The 22,808-nt window shown below is 41.8% G+C and overlaps 1 protein-coding gene across 1 annotated transcript in view; it reads left to right on the top strand.

Annotated features, from left to right (window-relative positions):
* The first annotated feature begins 6,818 nt into the window (after nucleotides 1-6,818).
* Nucleotides 6,819-22,808, top strand: part of CARD14 (caspase recruitment domain family member 14) — a 123,131-nt gene continuing 107,141 nt past the window's right edge. The window contains exons 1-4 of the mRNA XM_075349695.1: nucleotides 6,819-6,948; nucleotides 13,409-13,640; nucleotides 21,612-21,749; nucleotides 21,924-22,249. Of these exons, the coding sequence (XP_075205810.1) occupies nucleotides 13,430-13,640; nucleotides 21,612-21,749; nucleotides 21,924-22,249 (675 nt within the window). The 5' untranslated portion in view covers nucleotides 6,819-6,948; nucleotides 13,409-13,429. The remainder of the gene's footprint in view (nucleotides 6,949-13,408; nucleotides 13,641-21,611; nucleotides 21,750-21,923; nucleotides 22,250-22,808) is intronic.

The following is a 22,808-nucleotide window of genomic DNA, read 5'->3' as shown; positions in this document are numbered from 1 at the left end:
CACACTAAGCAACATCGCTAGCAACATCGCTGCTAACGAACAACTTTTGTGACGTTGCTAGTGATGTTGCTGTGTGTGACATCCAGCAACAACCTGGCCCCTGCTGTGAGGTCGTTGGTTGTTGCTGAATGTCCTGGGCCATTTTTTAGTTGTTGCTCTCCCTCTGTGAAGCACAGATCGCTGTGTGTGATAGCGAGACAGCAACAACTAAATGTGCAGGCAGCAGGAGCCGGCTTCTGCGGAGGCTGGTAACCACAGTAAACATCGGGTAACCAAGAAGCCCTGTCCTTGGTTACCCGATATTTACCTTTGTTACCAGCCTCCGCCGCTCTCACTGTCAGTGCCGGCTCCTGCTCTCTGCACATGTAGCTGCAGTACACATTGGGTTAATTAACCCGATGTGTGCTGTAGCTAGGAGAGCAGGGAGCCAGCGCTAAGCATTGTGCGCTGCTCCCTGCTCTGTGCACATTTAGCTGCAGCACACATCGGGTAATTAACCCGATGTGTGCTGTAACTAGGAGAGCAGGGAGCCAGCGCTCAGTGTGCTCTGGTAACCAAGGTAAATATCGGGTTGGTTACCCGATATTTACCTTAGTTACCAAGCACAGCATCTTCCACGCGGCGCTGGGGGCTGGTCACTGGTTGCTGGTGAGCTCACCAGCAACTCGTGTAGCCACGCTCCAGCGATCCCTGCCAGGTCAGGTTGCTGGTGGGATCGCTGGAGCATCGCAGTGTGACATCTCACCAGCAACCTCCTAGCAACTTACCAGCGATCCCTATCGTTGTTGGGATCGCTGGTAAGTTGCTTAGTGTGACTGGACCTTAAGGCATTTTCAATTAACCCCTTAACAAAATTGTATGTACTGGTATGTCCAAGGTTGGGTTACCGCCTTTGCGAGCCCACATTTTTCCCTGCACATGTTGGCTGATCTGATCAGCCATGTGTCTCTAACAGCCGCAGGTGAATCAGAAACAGTGGGATTCAACACACGCCGGCAGGGATCTTACCATTCCCCGTACTCATCGTCCACCTAATGATGTGATCGCGGGGTGCCAATGGGTTGTCAGAACAGCCGGAGGTTAGCTAATAACCCCTGTGTTTATCATGATGAACTTCCTGTGAATGCCGGCTGCTCTGTGCTGCACAAGCAATTGGATGATCGCAATTTCACATCCCCAAAGGGTAAATACAATAAAAAGTGAGAAAAAATTTGAAAACAAAAATTACCTCCCTCTTTCCCCACTGAAATTAAAACAATAAAAAATAAACATATTTGGTATTGATGTGTTCATAAATGTCCGATCTATCAAAATCTAATATAAATTATTCTTATCGGTAAACAGTATGACGGAAAAAAAAACTTGAGGAAGTGTTCCACACAAAACGTGCGTTAAGGGGGTGAGCAGTGGTCCGTGCTTTCTGGTAACTATGTTTTATTCAATGCAGTGAAACCTTGGTCTTTTATTGTTTGGTCCAATCCTCTGTTATTTGTGCTGATAGGAGTTACTTGGGAAATGGGACACTTTGCTGGCTGATTATTTAATTGATACTGACCATTACTGCTGTTGATTTAGTTCCCAGCATTTTGTCCCATTTCTGTCTGATCTCCATGATTTAAACTGATATTATTTATTGTGTCACAAAAAATAGATTTTTTTTTATATATATATATTTTATTTATATTTATTTAAAATTCTGTGATTAGAATAGTTTAAGCACTTTTACACCTTTTTATACCTGCAATTTTGTGGGTTCTCTAAACATAAAATATTTTTTCACTAGGAAAAATATTTTTCTTTTTTTCTTTGACACAGCACTTTAAGCACTTAATTTCTATTATCAGTATTTATATTTATAGATTTTTTAAATTATTTGTATCTATTTATTATACCCCACCCAGCACCAGAAGGAATTTTTTAGGTACCTTAATGATCCAAGTGAATTTTTATGAATTTTTACCGGATTGTGGCTTAACATGGCTTTATTAGTTTTACCCGCCCTGCTCTGTATCCATACTCCTCTCCTTGTTTTTATTATCCCTGTATCTTTTGTGAATAAAGGATTTATATTGTGCATAATTTTTTGTATTGAGTCTATACTATTTTGGATTTTAATCTACTTCTTGGCTGTCTCCGGTTTGATTCCCATATCCTCTATACACATTTATCTTTCACTAATTCTTTTTTTCTTTTTTTTTCCTTCTTCTTTTATCTACTCATATATTCATTTTTTTTCACCCTCTTCTTTTAAGTGCAATTAATTTCTTCCAAGTATTTATTTTTGTCCAAATCTGTTTTGAAAATTTTAATTTATATATTCACCCTGATATTGATTGTCCACATGTTCTTGTTGCCTTTTTCCTTTCAATTTCTCTATGTGTTGTTTATTGTTATTTGTTAAAGGCGCCGAGTCGGTGTTGAAGGTGTTGTCTTAATAGAAAACATCTTTTTGTAGCAAGACATTTTCCCCCATCAGCTGTCATGGCTCCCCTCCAGGGTCCGAAATATTGATCTCTGGTTGTTGGACAGTTTCTCTCTTGGTTGAACCACAGCCTGTTTTGCGTTGGTCCAACTGCTGAAGAATCTCGTCTTTCTTTCTTATGCTGTGCCTTCCTGTTTAACTTATATTCCGTTGTTTGCACTTTCTTATTTGCTTTGCCCAATCACATTACGGGAGGGGCTATTTATACTCACTACTCACATGCCTGAGTGGTGGCTATCTTTCTGAGTGGATGGTTGTCTGGAGTCCAAGCTCCTCGGTTAAGGTTTTCTCATGGAGACATTGCTATTCCTTGTAGTTAGTTTACGTGAATCCCTTCCCAGTTATCCTTCTCTTTTGTTTTATTTAGGTTTGGGAGGGTTTTGATGTATTCTTTTATTCTTATTGGTTTCTTGTATGCCATCATTCCTGTACATCTGTCTTTGCACGTTCCTAGCTCTGGGTCTCACCCTCTGCCTGTGTGCACTTCATTTATGCTTATTGTTGTTTTTGTGTTACACTTGGTTTATAACTTAGGGTGCAGTTAAGGACACTCAGGGTCAACCGTTGACGAGTGGGGTGCCACTATGTGATATTAGAGTGCCAACTTCAGCAGTCTGGCAGAAGCAAATCAGGGTCAGGTCTAGACAAGTAGTAACCTGTTTTGGGACCTGTGGATTTTTGGTTTTACATTTCTTCTGAGAGTGTTAGGATTCAGTCAACACAGTCTATTTGTAACAGTGACATTTTTAAAGCAATACTCCAACATCTTTTTTTCAGCGCTGGAGTGCCATTTAAAATTTAAGTCCCCTGCCCCCGGTCATATACTCACCTTTTTAGAGCTTCACCTTTTAACAACTCCACTCTAGTCCCACGGCATCATCTTGTGACTGTAATATGTGACTGCCAAGAAGTCAGAAGTTGTGTAAAAAGCTCCCAATGCTTCTCTATGAGCTACAGAACAAAGTTCTCATAGAGATGCATTCATTTGCATTCCATCAAACACTGGAGTGTGCTGTCAGCTCACAAATCAGTGATATCAACTACAGTGGTGGCAATAGGTGAAGCCGCAGGAAGGTGAGTGTATGACAGTGGTCAGGCCGATTAGATTTAAAGCACCCTTCCAGTGGTACAGTATAAAAAAATAAAAAAAAGATGGAGTCAAGCTTTAATTTTTTTTGGACTATTTAGCTGGGAATTATCCCCTGAACGAGGCAGCAGCAGGTGGAACTAATAACAGGGACACCTACCATCCTTTAGGTGGGCAATATCCTTTTTTTCTCCTCCTTACATATGGTCACACTATTGTGTGCTCTTTCCCCCACAGCTTATACTACAAATATTCTAGATTGCAAACTCTTTGTTGATCCTGTATGTTACTGTAATACTGCTGCATGATGTTACTTTGCCTATACATCTTCAATATTCTTGAGTGTGTTACTGTACGCCTTCTGCAAGATATCATTTTACCTACAGTGCTGCTCACCTTTATTGGCACCCCTTCATTTTTTTCATAGATTGTACAATATCTTCAGAAATAAATGGAAATGTACCAAAGTTATATACTTAGGACTTTTGAATTTGTGGTCCGAAGGAATACAACAATAAAACATTCTTTGTCAACCTATATGTGGCAATTTCAAAGAAGAAACCAAATAAACAGCATGTGCAGCAATAAAGGCCCCTAATTAATACTTGGCTGCACACACTTTGGTATTGACGGCAGCCTCCAAACGTTTCTTGTAGCCATCTATAAGCTTCTTGCACTTCTCAGCTGGTATTTTCTCTTCCTAAGCAGTTTGTACAAGCTTTTGAATGTTTGCAGGGTTCTTTTTCCCAATGGCAGATTTCAGCTCACCCCAAATATTTTCAATGGGATTGAGGTCAGAACTCATTGCCGTACTTTTTAAAACAGTTCATTTTTTCTTTTTCAACCATTCCTGTGTGCTTTTGGATGTGTGCTTTGGTCATTGTCTTGCTTGAAGACCCATGATTTTCAACTCAAACCAAGTTTTCTCACACTGGGTAGGACATTTTGCTCTAAAATCTCTGATTTCATGATTTTTGTGAAACAGGCAAGTCCTCCAATACTAGACGCAGCAAAACAACCCCACAGCATTATGGATCCTCCATCATGCTTAACTGTTGGTAGGGTGTTCTTTCCTTATAAGCTTAATTGTGCCTTCTGTAAACAAACTGTTGCTTTGCATTGCCAAAAAGGTCTATTTTTGTTTTATCTATCCACAGAACATTTTCCCAGAAGGATTGTGGTCTGTCAAAGTACTCTTTGGCAAAGATCATTTGTTCTTTTCTTCAGCAATGGTTTCTTCCTTGGCCTGTGCCCCTAAAGCGCTGCTGTGTGGTGTATGGTACTTGTTAAAACCATGACCTTAGACTGTTCCTGGTTGGCCTATAGGTCTTTGGATGCTTAAAGGGGTGTTTTTTACATAATTTGCACCAACCTTCGAAGACATCCCTTGTCAATTTTCCTTTCTCCCATGTCCAGGGAGAATTGCGACGGTTCCAAGCTTGGCAAAATTTTTAATAATATTGCGCAGTGTTTAAACTGGTATACCCAAGTCTTATACCATTTGGAAGTCTTGTGTTTGCTAATAATAGCATTTTTGATGTCCTCAGACAGCTTTTTTGTCTTCACTATTGTGATAAAGGAACAAGGCCTACCTATTGGCTTTTTAAATGATTTACCATAAGTGAGTCAAAATGTGTTTCCATATTAATGTAATGTATAGGGCCAATACCAGTGTCACAGGAGCTTTAGGTTTTTCTATTTTTCCCTCCCATCGTTTTTTGCTACAAATTGTTGTTTATCATTTTGTTTTTTTGTATTTAACACGAGTGCTCTATACAAAAAAAGCTGTTTCGCTTGATTCATTTTTTTAGGAGATATTCCACATAATATACTTAAATTTCATGGGTGCCAATAATGATGAGCAGGACTGTTTACATGGATCTTCTTTTCCTATGTTTTTAATTGCACTCTTTCTGCAATATACTAGTAAGTCTACACTGTATGCAGAATTATTAGGCAATTTGTATTTTTGATTATGAATTTTGTTATTGAACAACTACAGTGTTATCAGTCAATCCAAATTGTTAATAAACCTGAAACCTGAATTTTTAGAAAGTAAATGTGAGGTTTTATCTTTTGTAGGAAACCAATATAGTCCCCTACTTTACTATAACAATCATAAGCCTTCCATCCATGGAGTCTGTAAGTTGTGTAATCTGTTGATGATCAAAGTTTTGGGCAGCACCAACCACAGCCTGCCAGACACTGTTTAAAGAGGTGACTATTGTCCTTCACAGTAAATGTTGTTTAACAAGGGTCCACGAGTTTTCAGTAGGGTTTAGGTCAGGCGAGGAAGAGGCCATATCATTATTCTTTCATCTTTAAGTCCTTTACTGGCAGCCAAGCAGTGGATTACTTTGATACATGAGGTGGAGCATTGTCCTGCATAAAAATCATGGTTTTCTTGAAAGATGCAGACCTTTTCCGGTGCCACTGCTTGAAGAAAGTTTCTTCTATAAAATGGCAGTAAGGTGGATAGTTGATTTTTAGTTCCTTCGAATAGATCATCTTTATTTATCCAAGCCCATAGCAGTACCCCAGGGCTCCATTTTGCTGGAATCTGAGTCGAAGGGGAGGTTTGTGCCCATTACTGATCCATCCATCTGGTCCGTTAACAGTCACTCATCCCATCAGTCCTTTGAAGAATCTGCTTTCAGATATTTTGTGGCCCATTATTAACTTTTACCTTATGAGTCTTGTTCAGTGGTGGTTGGTTTCAGCCTTCCTTATCTTGGGCAGGTGTCTGAGCACTGAACACCTTGTACTTCTGGTTTCTCCTGGGAAGCTACAGTTCTGGAATATGACAGCACTGGAAGATAATGGGTTCCTGGTCAATTCACGTTTAATTCTTGTAGGTTTTTAATGTGTGTCTATGTTTTCTGCAACCTTATTAAATATTTGCAACAATACATATGACGATTCTGTGATCACGCCCTAATATCTGAGGAATTTCCAGAGTGCTGCCTTCCGCTTTAAGACTTTTCAGAGTTATTGAAGTTTTTTTTTTTTGGCCCATTTTGCCTGAAGAAAACAAGTTGGCTAATTATTCTACGCACATTGATAAAGGGTGTTGATATATTTAGTTCTCACCCTCCCTCATTACACAGATGCTTCTAAACATTAAACAGGTTATATTGCTTTGCATTGGAAAATATGTATAAAAATTATAATATGGTCAAAATAATCACTTAAAAATTGTGTACACATTTCTTCTATTCCTGTACAATCCGCACATCTGCCTCAGCTGAATCTAGTGCTTCCAGTTCTGCTTGCCCATATGCTGTCCTCTATAACCTGTTGTACTAGTCATCGCTGATCCACGTGCTGTTGGAAAGCCCAACTTTGCTGCATCCACTGTTTGGAGAATACACATCATCAGGTAAGACCTTAAGAATTATATGCATATTAATAGACACAGCATGTAACCTAAGTATATAAGCAAGGATGGTTGACCTTAGGGAGATCAACATCCAACACCGCGGAGACACCATCACGTGTTTCTCAACGCAGTGATTCTAGCGCAATGCCCCCTGGGAAATATTCAAAAGAAGAAAGCCTGCGGAGACACCATCACATGTTTCTCAACGCTGGCAGGAAACTAGCCAGGTCTTTCACCGGGAAGGAACAACCACGGGAAGGGCAGTCTCCAGTCAAGGAGACCACCTATGCCAAACATGGTATCCACCCACAGACAGCTGTTTCGGTGTATTTGCCCCTCATCAGTGTGGAATAGGAAACTGGCCAGTGGGAGTAATGCCTAGTAGAAGACTACATAAGCAAGGATGGTTGACCTTAGGGAGATCAACATCCAACACCGCAGAGACACCATCACGTGTTTCTCAACGCAGTGATTCTAGAGCAATGCCCCCTGGGAAATATTCAAAAGAAGAAAGCCTGCAGAGACACCATCACATGTTTCTCAACGCTGGCAGGAAACTAGCCAGGTCTTTCACCGGGAAGGAACAACCACGGGAAGAGCAGTCTCCAGTCAAGGAGACCACCTATGCCAAACATGGTATCCATCCACAGACAGCTGTTTCGGGGTATTTGCCCCTCATCAGTGTGGAGCATGTTTGGCACTGCTCTAGAATCACTGCGTTGAGAAACACGTGATGGTGTCTCCGTGGTGTTGGATGTTGATCTCCCTAAGGTCAACCATCCTTGCTTATGTAGTCTTCTACTAGGCATTGCTCCCACTGGCCAGTTTCCTACTCCACACTGATGAGGGGCAAATACCCCGAAACAGCTGTCTGTGGATGGATACCATGTTTGGCATAAACAAGGAAGGAAGAGAAAGTTCAGCTCACCCAGTCTGATGGAGACCCAATTGCAGGACAGGTGCATGGGAAGAAAAGCCAGCCAGGCTGTGGATTCCAAGGAGGGAAGGAAGATAACAGCATCCACGTCCAATGGTTATATAAAAAGTATTTCTTTATTGAAAAAACATTAAAATGAAGATGGAGAATCACATCCTGGGAAATAAAATCCCTATGAGGACAAGGGTATGGAGATGGTACGCGTTTCGAGCGATTATACGCTCTTAGTCCTTATCCATGGATCAGGACTAAGAGCATCTAATCACTCGAAACGCGTACCATCTCCATACCCTTGTCCTCATAGGGATTTTTTTTCCCAGGATGTCATTCTCCATCATCATTTTAATGTTTTTTCAATAAAGAAATACTTTTTATATAACCATTGGACGTGGATGCTGGAATCTTCCTTCCCTCCATATTTGGTGGTCTCTTTGACTGGAGACTGCCCTTCCCCTGGTTGTTCCTTCCCGGTGAAAGACCTGGTTAGTTTCCTGCCAGCATTGAGAAACATGTGATGGTGTCTCCGCAGGCTTTCTTCTTTTGTAACCTAAGTATATGCTGCACTCATTACAGCAAAAAGTAGTCTGGAGGAAGCACCCAAAGGAAGGCAAGAATGTCTTCACCCATAAGGTGGAACTACTGGGATGCCATTGAATTTGATTTGAGACTATTTAGGATTGCAGTATCTACAGGATTTTCTGTTCTTTAAGGTACGGTTCCACTAGCGTATAGCTTCGGAAGTGATATGCTAATAACCTTCTGCTGTGAGTGTCAGCCTAGGGTCATGCGACTGTCATCTGATCTTGCGATCGCATCTCAGGTGCAGAGAAGAGGGAGGGAGCACTTTCTCCCTATCTCCTCCGCTGCCTGTCTCTGCGTATATTGCACTGCAGTCAGATTACATGCGAGTGCAGTGCGATGTTTCACACTTTCCCATAGACTTGTATGGGTGCATGAGCCGAGACTCGCTGCCAAACGCAGCATGCTGTGATTAATTCCGCATGCCGCTATGGCATGAGAAATCAATCACAGATGGACACTGCCCCATGGTTTTGCACTGAAATGAGAGCAATCCGATGTTTTATCGGATTGCGCACATCAGTGTAAAACACAAGTGGGACCGTACCCTTGCCCTTATACTCCCAAAGATAGCGTTTGTTAGATATACTGTATTATTTAATTTGCAGGTAGTCTTCATTGGTAACAGCTGAACGAGTTATTAATTTGGTTAGACAACGCATAAGCTATATTCCAAAATTATGTTTGCAAGCAAGAAATCAGGTAGTGGATAAACATACAGAAATAAAAGGGTGGTACTCAATTAGAATAGTACAACTTAGCAAAACTGATTTATAAAATCCATTAGCAAAAGTGTCGACAGGGCTCAGAGGCGGCAAACCATTTACAGCAAATATCGGATATCATCTTCCAAAACACTAGTAAGTCATTAGAGCTAATGCCTAATCCTCTGGATGGCAGCGAAAAAGAACAGCAGAAGTTCAATGAGATAACTGACAGCTAAACAAGGATACAACAGTCCCATGAATAAAGTTAAGAGCAGGAAGAACAAGAATAAGCCACTGAACGAGCAAGGTAAGAATAATGCATAGACTATTAGCCATGGACTTAAAATATTTGCAGAGGGTTGGTGACTATAATCAAGCATGAATTCAACTACAGGTCATAGACACTCGCAATGATTCATCAGATAGTTTGCGCCAGAAATCTGGTATAGCACCATAGCAATGACACAAAAATATGTGTGCAACGTGTAGCTGCAAAAAAACACCAGCTCCAACAACTTTTTGAAAAGTGGGCAGAGTTTAGTTCAAGGGGGCATTACTAAGTGCAGCTCAACAAATTAATCAGATTTTACATCAGAAAAGTGGCATAAATTACAACAGAAATGACGGGAGTACACAACTGAAGTTAGTGCGCTCAAGCTGAAAGATGCAACAAATTCAGGCCTTAAAATGAAATGTGTGCTATTGCTATTACCCCCAGCTGCTCCATGGCAAGTGGATTTACAATATGGTCATAATTGGGCAGTAATTGCTGGTTCTTCTAAAATGGTATTATTTTACTATTGTATGACTGGTATTTATTGGTACACTATTAAAGGGAACCTTTCATCTACTCACCTGCGGGGTGGTCCAATACAGACCAGTCCAATGGGCGTCGCTGCTCTCAAGTTTGTTGCCTACTCTGTCCTTGCGATCGCTGTCCTCCTTGCTTCTTGTGAATGACGATTTCTACCTCATCCACACAGAGCCCTCAATTGCACTCCTGCTCATGCGCACTTTGCTTTACACTGCAGAGGGAAAAGCAAAGTACTGTAATGCGTAGAGGTGGGGAAAGGTCAAAGACCGCCCAAGCATGCACACTACAATACTTTGATCTGCCCTAAGCAGGGCAGAACAAAGTGCACATGAGCAGGAGCACAATGGAGGGCTCTGTGTGGGTGACATAGGTTGCATCATCCACACGAAGCAAGGAGGACAGCATTCGCCAGGATAGAGAAAGAGCCGGATCCGAAAGCAGCGACGTCCGTCAGACCGTTTGTATCGGACCACCCCTCAGGGGAGTAGGTAACAAGTTCCCTTTAAGGATGAGCAAGCACTACCATGCTCAGGTGATTGGTATGCGTAATGAGCAGTCGGACGCTACGATGGGTATGACTCGAGTACCTGAGTATAATGGATGTCAATGGGAGACTTAAGGATTTTTCCTGGAAATCTTCCCATGCTCGAGTTACCATTGACTTTCATTATACTTGGGTACTCAAGTTGCACCCATCTGAGCATCCAACTGCTTATTACAAGTACTGAGCACCTGAGCACGGTAGTGCTCGCTCATAACTATACACTATTTACATTTGGAAAATTATTTGTATTTTGATGATGTAGGAAAACATCTATGAATACAGATTGCAAATCCTATTGCATCATAGCATGTTTTACATATTGCAACACAGCATTACTGGACACCAGGATACAAAGGAAGATTAAAAATAAGAATGATATATTTATACATTTGGCATGTATCCCAAATGATTTTTTTTTCTTTGTAATCGTCTTAGAATACTGGTATAACTGCATTTATATTCAGTCTCAGTGCCTACAGCCACATGGTGATATATATATATATATAGCCTTATTGTGCCATCTAAGGGGAAACGCCTTCATGTCTCTAAATATAGCAATCGCATTGACTAAAGTTTGCAGTTTAGCAAAAATTTCCAAATTTCTGTTTGCCATAGTTACATTTAAGTGGCCTGGCTATGAAGCCACAGTGGACCACGAAGTCAAAGAAGGATAAAATGAAGAAATGCATTGGATGCCGAATTAGGGCAGCACCATTCAAATTGATCATTTCTAATGGTAAATTATGTTGAATTAGCATAATTCTTTGGAGGCTAGCTTCATATTATCAACAGTATACAAACTTGCCATTTATCACTTGACAAAACTGCATTAACGAGTTTTTGTAGTGCGCTTATTGGCTGTACAGCTTAAATATTTTAATACTTTTTTGCCAGTAGAAAAAAACACCTCAGGCAGGTTTTGGTATGATGTTTTATGGAAAGAGGATGTAATGGCATTTGTTTTCTAGTTTTTAAAGTTGTGTATAATATATACAGTTGTAACGCTGGCGTCCCTGCAGGGGTGCCAACTTACTCACCGCCTTGGCCAGTTTGCTTCCTCCTCTGCTGCTCTGCAGCTATTCACATGTGCTCCTTCTTCCTCCTCCTCCCGGAGCTTGTGCACGCAGATCGGATCTCCTAGGAGTGTGCTTAGGGCACTCGCGCGTGCACTGGTCCTTCTATGATAGGTCTGACATGCTATTACCATTAAATGACTGAAAAGGATTGAGGAAAATGGACCCAGCACTGGAAATCCATAGACTTAAAATTCAAAAAACTTTATTGGACATCTAAAATCTTCACAGGGATCCATAAGGTGAAAAGACACCTATGAGAGCACCTTACGCATTTCGGACGTAGAATAAACACAAGCTCTTATGCATGTCTTTTCACCTTATGGATCCTTTTGAAGATTTTAGATGTACAATAAAGTTATTTGAATTTTAAGTCTATGGATTTCAAGTGCTGAGTCCATTTTCCTCAATCCTTTTCAGTCTTGTACCAGCTTAGCCTGCCTGGAGGACCGTGTGCACTCTTTTCAAGTCCTGGAGCACAGTTGCCTAAGGTAACCTGAGCCTTTCTCCCTTTTTCCTATTTCCAGTAAATACCTATCAGCCATGGGCTGAGAGGTACTATGTATTTAAGGCACCTTCCCATTAGGGGAAGTGCCTGTCCAACATCCTCAGTTAGTTTGTCTACCAGTATGCAAGCTAGTTGTCAGGTCCTGTTAGCCCTGTGTCAGTCACTTGTACCTGCTTTCCCAGCACTATCTGTCCCTGCCGTGTCCCCCATACCTGTCCGCCTGTCCGTACCTGCCTGCCCGTCTGCCTCAGCCATCCTGCCTATACCTGCTTGCGCCTGTACCTTTACCTTGGTCCTTCTTCTGTCCTGGGGGTCAGCTACCACAGTCTTGGTCACAGCCCCAGAAGGGATACCTGGCGTCGGTCTCACGATGGGTGCTTAGTTAAGCCCCTCCCACTAAAGGGTAAGCCTGGCTCCCCCTTGTAGCCCAGTGGGTCCACTAACCCCACTCGCTACCCCTACACCGACTGCGAGCATTATAACAGTATATATATTAGATATTAGGGCAAGAAAATGTGTGTGGCTACCAAACAAGAGCCCACCAAATCTCTTCCTGTTTGCCAATATACCTGGTGCCTGATTCTGAATAGTAGTCCACGACACAATGATGAAAGCACCAGACCTACTAATTAGAAAAGGTGCCAGGGATGCAGGGACGTAGGAGAATGTTCATAAGCCTTTGTTATGGTGGCCACGAGCTAGTGATGAGACCTAGGCTTGATGCATACTTTAAAGGCCCTGTGGCCTATTATCTTTATGACTGGATTTACTGTTTTCTATTAAGATAAATAGAGTGTAAATAAAAGTTAAAGTGTAAATATGATAATATGCTTTTGATGTGTTACTAAAAATAGTGCTAGAGTTAAAAATAAAAAAAAATCAGCTGACATAATTTATTCTTTTTTAGATGAACTTTGTTCATTATTCTATTTATTGTACTGTATGGAAATTCACCAAGACCTTAGGGTGAAATTCCAACACTGCACTTACATCGATGAGAACTAGGAAGAGGCACGACATTATTGCCGTGCACTTCCTGCTTGACTTATTTACTATCCCTCGTTGAATATGTATTCATCGTTGGTGTTTACTCCGTTGTAAAAATATAGTTTTCTTTTGAAGGTAAGTCTTATTGTTTATTATTCATATTATAATGAAGTTAGTTCTGTTGTACATTACTAATTATAATACAATCAAAAGATTTGATTGAGGCTTAAATGGAGTATGAATATTGTGTACTCTCTAAATCAATAATTACTAAGTTATATATTTACTAATCTTTCTATTTCTGTTTTTAGTTACTATAATAAAAGAAAACTATGACAACGCAATCGGAGACCGACCCAGAGCTAATGGGTCTGGAGGATGAAGAGCTATGGGAAATGATTGAAAGGCACAGATGTAAAATCGTACAAAGACTGTCACCAGAACGTCTCACTCCGTATTTGCGTCAAGCTAGAGTGATAGATGCCATGGATGAAGAGGATATCCTACACTGTGCAAAGTATTCTACAAGGGCCATGAGAATGGGTGAGTCTTACTAAACAAACCTACTGTGCACACTATAAGTAGTTATTGGTATCATCCTACAGTGCCTTGAAAAAGTATTCATACCCAGTGAACAGTTAAGCTTTAAAAGTAGCTTTATTGGAATTGTATGTGATATGCCAACACAAAGTAGCAAGTATTTGTGAAATGGAAAGAAAATGATACATAGTTTTTTAAAATATTTTAAAAATATAAATCTGAAAATGATGATGCTCATTTGTATTCAGACCACCTAAGTTAATACTTTGTAGGACCACCTTTCACTGCAACTACTGCTGCAAGTCTTCTGGACTATGTCTCTACCACCTGAGCATATCCAGAGGCTGAAATTTTTGCATATTGTTCTTTGCAAACTAGCTCTAGCTCAATAAGATTGGATGGAGATTGTCTGTGAACAGTAATTTTCAAGCGGCTAGTGCCACTAGTGATGAGCGAATAGTAACTATTCATGTTCGGATTATTCGTAACGATTCCCAAAGTACTCTTACTGTATTCGTGACGACAAGAAAAAGGTCAGCTTCCCCATTGCCTTGCATTAGGTTTGTTATTCATGACGAATATTGGAATAGTACTTTGTGATTCGTTACAAATAATCTGAACACAAATAGTTACTATTCGTCCATCATTTGTTGCCACAGATACTCAATAGGATTTAGGTCTGGACTGTAACTCAACCATTCATATACATGAATATGCTTTGATTTAAACAAGTGTTCCCAAATCCAGTTCTCAAGGACCACTAACAGTGCTTGTTTTCAGGATTTCCTTAGTATTACACAGGTGATAATGTAAAAACCTGCACAGGTGATGATTCCGATCCCTGTGCAATGATAGGAAAATGCTGAAAACATGAACTGTTGGTGGTCCTTGAGAACTGGAGTTGTGGAATACTGATATAAAACATTGTATTGTAGCTCTGCCAGTATGTGTACAGTCGTTATCCTGCTGGAAAGTGAACCTACCCCCTCAGTTCAAATGTTTTAAAGTCTCTAACACTTTTCCTTCATGATTGCCCTATATTTAGCTCCATCCATCTTCTCATCAACTCTAACCAGCTTTCTTGTCCTTGCTGAAGAAAAGCCTCCTCACAGCATGATGCTGCCACCTCCATATTAGGCCTCTTTCACACGTACATGCCTCCGGTACGTGTTTGGCAGTTTTCTCACATATCGGAGACGTACACATGGAGACCTATGTATTTTTATGATTTTGGACACACGTAAGTATTTTCGCACGGAACGTGTGTCCGTTCGTACTTACGTGTGTCCGTGTGTTTCTCACGCCGACATGTCCGTTTTATCTCTGACATCATGGGTGTCACACAGAACGCAAACGTGTCACACGTAACACACACGGACGACACGGGTGTGTTCCGTGTGACAGGCGCCGGAGAAAAGACATGTGTCTGCGAGAAAAAAAACAAAACCTTACTCACCTTCTCCAGCCCTGCTGTCTCTGCCGCTGCTGTTAGTTGCTGCCGACCGCCACTCATTATGCTAATTGAATATTCACTTCACTGCGGCCAGAAGCAGCAGCAGCGGGGAGTCGGCAGGACCGCAAATCAGCACCACGGACAGCGACGCCAGGGACAGGTGAGCATAAAGTTCCTGTTCTCCGTGTGTTATCATGGATAACACACATGGAAAACACACGAAGAACACACGTAGGCCATACACACAGCACACCGAGGGCAATACACACCTTTGACACGTCCGTGAAACACGTGCGTGATTTTCACGGACGTGTAAAAGAGGCCTTGGACAGTGGAGATGGTGTTTTCAGGGTGATGTGCAGTGTTAGTTTTCTACCACACAAACCATTTTGCTTTTAACCCAAAAAGTTCTCTTGTGGTCTTATCTGACCAGAGCACTTAGGCGGGCTTTGCACACTACGACATCGCAGGTGCGATGTCGGTGGGGTCAAATTGAAAATGACGCACTTCCAGCATCGCATGCGACATCGTAGTGTGTAATGGCTCGATGATACAATTAACGAGCGCAAAAGCGTCGTAATCGTATCATCGGTGCAGCGTCAACGTAATCCATGATTACGCTGACGCGACAGTCCGATGTTGTTCCTCGCTCCTGCGGCAGCACACATCGCTGTGTATGAAGCCGCAGGAGCGAGGAACATCTCCTACCGGCGTCACCGCGGCTTCCGTAGGATATGCGGAAGGAAGGAGATGGGCGGGATGTTTACATCCCACTCATCTTCGCCCCTCCGCTCCGATTGGCCGCCTGGCGTGTGACGTCAATATGACGCCGAACGACCTTAACAAGGAGGCGGGTCGGCGGCCAGAGCGACGGTCGCAGGACAGGTGAGTCCATGTGAAGCTGCCGTAGCGATAATGTTCGCTACGGCAGCTATCATAAGGAAATCGCTGCTGCGACGGGGGCGGGTACTATCGCACTCGGCATCGCAGCATCGGCTTGCGATGTCGCAGCGTGCAAAGTACCCCTTACTTCCACACACTAGATGTGTCCCCTATAAGGCTTTTTGCAAACTGCAAATGGGACTTCTTATGACATGTCACTCTCCCATAAAAACAGAATTGTGAAGTATATAATTAATGTGTCCTGTGGATAGATTCTCCCACCTGTGCTTTGAATCTCTGCAGCTCTTCTAGAATGATTATGGGCTTCATGGCTGTTTCTCTAATTAGTTGTCTCCTTTCTTGGGAAGTCAGGTTAGGTGGATGGCCATAGGTTGGTAGGTTTGCAGTTGTGACATACTCCTTCCATTTTTAGGTCATGGATTGAATAGTGTTTTGTGAGATGTTCAAGCTTTGACTATTTTTTAATAACATAACCCAGCTTTACTCTTCTCCACAACTTTATCCCTGATCTGTCTTGTGCATTAATTGGTCTTCTTGATACTGGTTGATCCCTAATGTTCAGAAATGCCACCAAACAGAATATATTATATATTTAGAAGGTGAATACATGTAGACCAAGAAGATCCTCTAAAAACTAATACTTCATTTCTAAATGTTTAAATTCACTCAAAAGAAACAAAACAAAAACAAAAAAATCAAGTGATGTGGTGTGGTATAAACACATAGGATACCTAGGGATGTATTGTTTGTAAGGGCGTGCGGAAGGTGCAGGCCTGGTTAACAGGTACGTTTGCCAGGATATATAAAGGGACAAAAAAACTGGCTATCCCTACACTGCTTCCTGCTTGAGCACAGAGGTAATAACACCCTAAGTTTTTTGCTTATCCCTTATTTGCCCTTATTGACCTCGACAATGGTACCCATCAAAAAAAACAAAGTGCTGTAGTGCTAATGTCAACAGTATAAACAGTCACAGTCTAATAGTAATTCAGTAAGATACTGTTTCTGAAGCAATAAAAACTTGTTGCTATTGCACAATATAAGACTAAAAAACTACCAAAGATTACCAATTTTAATCCACATTGGATATAAAGCCTATGAAATGGCCTGAAAAAGGGGTACTTATCTATAGAAGTCCTTAGAAACAAATCCCGACACGTTTCACCCTCTTTTTTCGGGGTTCTTTAGGGGATATTGGCCATCTAGAGAACAAATACAAACGAGACAATTGATATCTATTTACTTTTACCACTAAACTACCTACTGAATAATACAAGCGTAATATAGATAATAAATGTGCCGCTGCCATACCTTTATCGAAATGCGGTACTGGGTTGCTTAAATGGTGCCTACATTTAATCCATAGGCCACAGGGCAGCTAATTCCTGTGGAATTCATCCCCCCAGAAAAATTGAAATATAGCTATAGTGCGATTCGAAGGTCAGTAGTGCGCTTAAATAAGGTCTTCCCGCTGCCTGACCATGGAACCGGAAATGACATCCATGGAGTGCACTGCGCTCCAGGCTTTGGCTATAAGATAATGAGCATTGAAGCTACACCCGTCCAGAAGTAATGTAGGTGGAACACAGCTGCAGGAAGCTAAGTGTTCCATCAATTATGTGCCCAGTACAATGTGTCTGGCCGCACACTCACCGGTCGGAGAATATGTAAATGAAACATATTATTGCGTCCCACCAGCACGAAATAGGTACTGGTGAGGCGCACCCCACCATGCCAGACCAGTACATAATAGATATAGCAACCCTACTGATAGGAGGGGCGTAATATATATTATTTTAACCTTGTGGGGAACTTAGAGGCACAGATATGCTAGAAATCAATTAATAAGAGAACCCCTTAGTTAATAAACAGGGTATGAAAAACAGTTTAATTTGTGCCAGAAATATTAATTGGGACATATATAAGGATAATATGTGATAATAAAATGCTGCTTTCCACCTACCTTACTTACAGTCATCTAGATGGTGCTGGTTCGACTGTCACAAGGAGATTTTTGCAGGCATTGTAAACTGTCATGGGGGTGTTAGGATCTGTGAAAACTACAGATTGAGGTACTCTACCTGCTAACTTCTCAAGTGTTGACCCACAGGCATAGGCATGTTAGCAAGCATTAATCTCTGCTTGGCTGCTTGTTAGTCTCTTTGATCACATCTGGTGGGGGAATAAGGCATGTTTGCTCTCCTCCTATATATGCTGGCTGGACTATTTCATTAATGCCAGCTATAGTTTACCTATACTGGTCTGGTGAGGTGTTGTGATCCAGACTTACTGGTCATTGTTGTGCATTATTTCTGTGAGCAGTTGGGGTGTTTTGTTGTCTTTTTGCTGCCACCATTCTGCTTTTGCTTTTCTCCTTAGTCTCTTACTGTTTGTTCCTGTGAGTTTGCTGTGTGTTTGAGGTTTGGTATTTCCCAGTCTGTATTAATCTGTTTCACCATCACATTCCTGTCCTTTCCCTTCATGGGGAGGTTTTGGTAACAGATTAGATTTGGCAAGGAGAAAAGCTCAGCATGTGACTCAGGCATCATCACCATTAGGGGTAACCCAAAGGTAGCCTAGGGTCCTCTAGCAAGAGGAACACTATAGGAGCCCCTGTCCCTCGCTATCCTGCAGTCAGATTGTGCCACCGACAAAGTTGAGTCAGCTGCTGGCTGCACTATGAGAGTGGGCCAGGATGATAGAGCCAGCGGAAGTGGTAAGCAAATATCTGGATATGCATGTAGTAACACCCTACCCGTCACAGCACAGATAACAGTGGATAATGGGAGAGAGAAGCTCAGCACTTGCCGTGCTGAGAAAGTGGGGGGAGAAGTGTGAGAAGCTGGCCACGGACTAAAGACTATTGTATTAATAGATGCAGAGCAGACCTTTTGCAGCACCGGACTTCGATTACCTTGATCTTATTGTTGTCTTTCATTAGAGATTGCTTGCTTGTCAGTTTAAGGTACACAATTTGCAAGGGGAGGGTGTTGTAACAGTGGGTAATCCTAGTTTGCCTCCATGGATTCTAATATAGTTAGGATTCATTGTCCTACATCTGGTGGGGGTTGAGACTTTTGTTCTTCTCTGCAGGGTGGTTCTATAATACACAATCCTGCAGACAGGGCCAGAGACTGGGTTTATGGAACCTTCATACTTTGAGTTTCATTCAGAAAATGTCTAAGGGGGTTGGTGTGATGAATACTTCTGCGCTTCTAGGGGGATGATCCCAGAAGAGGTACAACAAGATGCCACGCATTTGGTTAGTGAGGGAGTTGATGCTGTGAGGTGGAGGAGTGAAGATCTGTTGCTGTGGCCAGGTCTTAACACTCATGAATGGACTATAGAGATTGGAACTGTATACATGAGCTATAGTCATGATATCCATTGTCTGGAGGAGCATAAGGACTATTGTTGCAGGCTGGAGCTGTATACATGCTTTACGGTTATGATATCTGTTGTCCAGATTAGCAAATGGATTATTGTTGAAAGCTGGAGCTGGATACATGCTTTACGATAATAATATCCGTTGTCTGGAAGAGCATAAGGACTGCTGTTGCTGTTTGGAGATACACATGCTACTGTCGTGGTATCCGTCATCTGGAGGAGCATAGCCTGTAACTACAGACTGTACTGGCAGGAGATGCAAAAGCTGTGGACCAACCAAAAGTTGGGAGACAGTGGTAATCGCCTGGTACAAGGGAAGTGCATCTACGATTCCCGGTTTGTGATCTGGTGGACTGGGGACAACTAATTTTGGCCATCTATCTGGATTTGCTGTCACACTATGGATGGAGGGAAGAAAAATTATATTGTTTACTAGTCTAGGTGATTAATACAACCCACTACCACAGATATTCACAGACGTGTTCACAAAGTTGTAGAGGTAAGATAGAGGAAGCTGAAAGAAGCCCAAAAGACTTGCGTAATGAGTGATGAGTGAAACCCATCCAAAAACTTAACGAGACAGAATGGAAAAATGCTGGAAACAGGAACACACAAACAAACCGCAAGCAAAAGCAAATTTCAGCAAAATTAAAATAAACTGAAAAGCTGGACCTCTAAATATCCATCATCCTTAGAATATAGCCAGCACTGAAAGTGTGATAGGGTAAACACAACAAGGTGTCATGTCTTGACTCCACGGCTCGACCCAGTGACCTCAGATTGTGTGGTCAGTTTCCTTTTGTTGGACCACAGACTATTTTGTCTTTTGTCTTCTTGTTGTTTCTTGTCTTTTCTTTCCTTTGCTTTCCTTTTAATTTCTATTTAGGTATAGGGTCACGCAAAAGGTTGGGCACCCCTGATCAAAATTACTGCTATTGTGAACAGTTAAGCAAGTTAAAGATTAAATTATGCTCTAAAAGACATAAAATTAAAGTTGACAGATTTTCATTGTCTTTTAGGCAACAAAAAATAGTTTATCTCTTACATTTTTTAAATTAACAAAAAAAGGTTCAACATAGCAGTCTATAGGAAAAAAAAGAGCAGCAAAACCACACTGTGAGTGGAGATTTCAAGAAATCACATCCACGTTGCTTGGACATTCAGGTAATGTTCACATGTAGTGTTCATGCTGGGTTGTTTTCTGCTGTTTTTTTTTGCACAGACATTCTGCTTCATTTAACTGTCGAAGAGAAGTGGATGTGGTTTCATGAAAATGTCACACACTGTGCGTCTGAAGATGCAGCGGAACTCTGCAGTTTTGGTACTTTTTTCACTAGAGGCTTCTATGGGGAGCCTAAAAAAATGCATGGTAAAAACGGCAGTTTGTGCAGAATCAAAGCTATAAAAACGACTTCAAAAAATGGCTTCAACCCTAAACCCTAAAACCCTAAAAATATCCTTATATATGTGGCGCCCCTGAGGTACCGGTTCCACCACACACCAACTCATACACACAACCAGGTTGGCCTCGCCACTGGGGACCGGCTAGGATTCTGCACCCTGCACTGTGGCGGTTCTGAGGGAGCAATGAAGCTCTTCCCTCAGCGACCGTTTTTAACTCCTGCGTCCCACCAGAGCCACCGGTAAACCCGTCTGCTCTCTTTTTCTCCTGCTGGAGAACTCCTTAACTGTTGTTTTGCTCCTAACTTCCCCTGGTGGCTGCTCCTCCCTCAGTTCCTTGTCACTAGTGGGTGGCAGCCCCCCATGTTTGGTGACTACCTTAAGACCCAACCCTAGCCCGATACCCATTGGGGAGGACAAGCTATTGGTGTATATGAGTTTGTGTGTTGTAAAACCGGTACTGACCTCCTCTGGATCCAGGATGAGTACCGCACCTTAAGGGAGGTGCAGTACCCTGTGGCGACTGAAGCATCAGGGGCGCCACAGTTTTTCATCCCTCCAGCATTTTGTTTTTGTTTGTTTTTCATTGCCAGAGTGGCGCTTTAAATATAAGCCCTCTTCCCCATGTCACATACTGACCTTCCCATATCTTCATGGTTTACCAATATTGTTACATAGCGCCATGGTGCCATGTTGTGACAGTAACTTCTGACTGAAGTCAGAAGTTACGTCACAGGCACTTAATGCATTTTTATGAGAGCCAGAATGAGGCCTGAAAACTATTTTATGTGACATGTTCTGCTTTAACCTAAGCTTTCCTTTCAATGTAGGCCACCTACTGGATATACTTCATACACGAGGAAAGAATGGGGCCATTGCTTTCTTGGAGAGCTTAATGCTGCTGAATCCCAGATTTTATACTCTCATTACTGGAAAAGAAGCAAACAAAGATCCCAATAGTTTTACAAGTAGGAATTGTTTATTATTTTATTTTAATTCAGAGTCTTATTTCTAAAGTAATATAACTTTTCCTACCAATGCTCGAAACCACCATTGAACGCTGTAATGTTGGATATGTTACATGTATATTTTATAACAAATTCACAATTAACCATTTGTTAATAAGTGTCTTTTATCTGCAGGACTTATCGACAGCAGACAGTTAAGTGTTTGTCTAATGAACACACTAAGTAGTCTCCAGGAGGAATTGATGCAGGAGAAACAAGTCAAAGGGACATTGGTCCATCACTTACACAAAATGCGAGAAAAGCAACAACAGTTAAAGGAGGAAGCAGAAAGTATGGGAAGTATGGAGCACGAAAACCAACGGCTTCGCAGAGAGATGGATGCGCAGAGTCAGATGATAAGCAAATTGAAAGATGAGCAGTATGAGCTATCCATGCGCTACTCACATGCATTACAGGAGAAGGACAATGTACAGAGCAGGAACAGTGAACTGCAGGAACAGGTTAGCATTTGTATACAAGGTTTCAAAAAACGGAGCCTCCATCTTGAAATACTGCTACTTTGTATTGTATATGTTTGCTTGATTTTGAGGGAAACTGGTTAACCTCTTCACCACCCAACGATTTTTCGTTTTTTGTTCTGTTTTTTTTCCTCCCCTTCTTCCAAGAGCAATAACTTTTTTATTTTTTTCTTCAATACAGCCATATGTTTTTTGCAGGACAAGTTGTACTTTTGGATGACACCATTCATTCTGCCACATATTGTAGTGGCAAACAGGAAAAAATTGCAAGTTTGGTAAAATTGCATAAAAGAGTGCAATTCCATGATTTGAATCAGGACCAAAGTGTAAAGGGTGCTTAACACGCTGCGGTATCGCTAAGGAGATATCGTCGGGGTCACGGTGGTTGTGACGCACATCCGGCCTCGTTAGCGAGATCGCAGCGTGTGACTCCTCTGAACGACTGTATACGATCGCAAAAGAGGGAAAAATCGGTGGTCATGGAGAGGTCGTCCTAAAACAAAATATCATTTTCTGCTCAGTAGTGATGTGGTTCGTTGCT

The sequence above is a fragment of the Anomaloglossus baeobatrachus genome, chromosome 5 (genome assembly GCF_048569485.1).
Source record: "Anomaloglossus baeobatrachus isolate aAnoBae1 chromosome 5, aAnoBae1.hap1, whole genome shotgun sequence".
Classification (NCBI taxonomy): domain Eukaryota; kingdom Metazoa; phylum Chordata; class Amphibia; order Anura; family Aromobatidae; genus Anomaloglossus; species Anomaloglossus baeobatrachus.
This window is presented reverse-complemented; position numbering and strand designations above follow the sequence as displayed.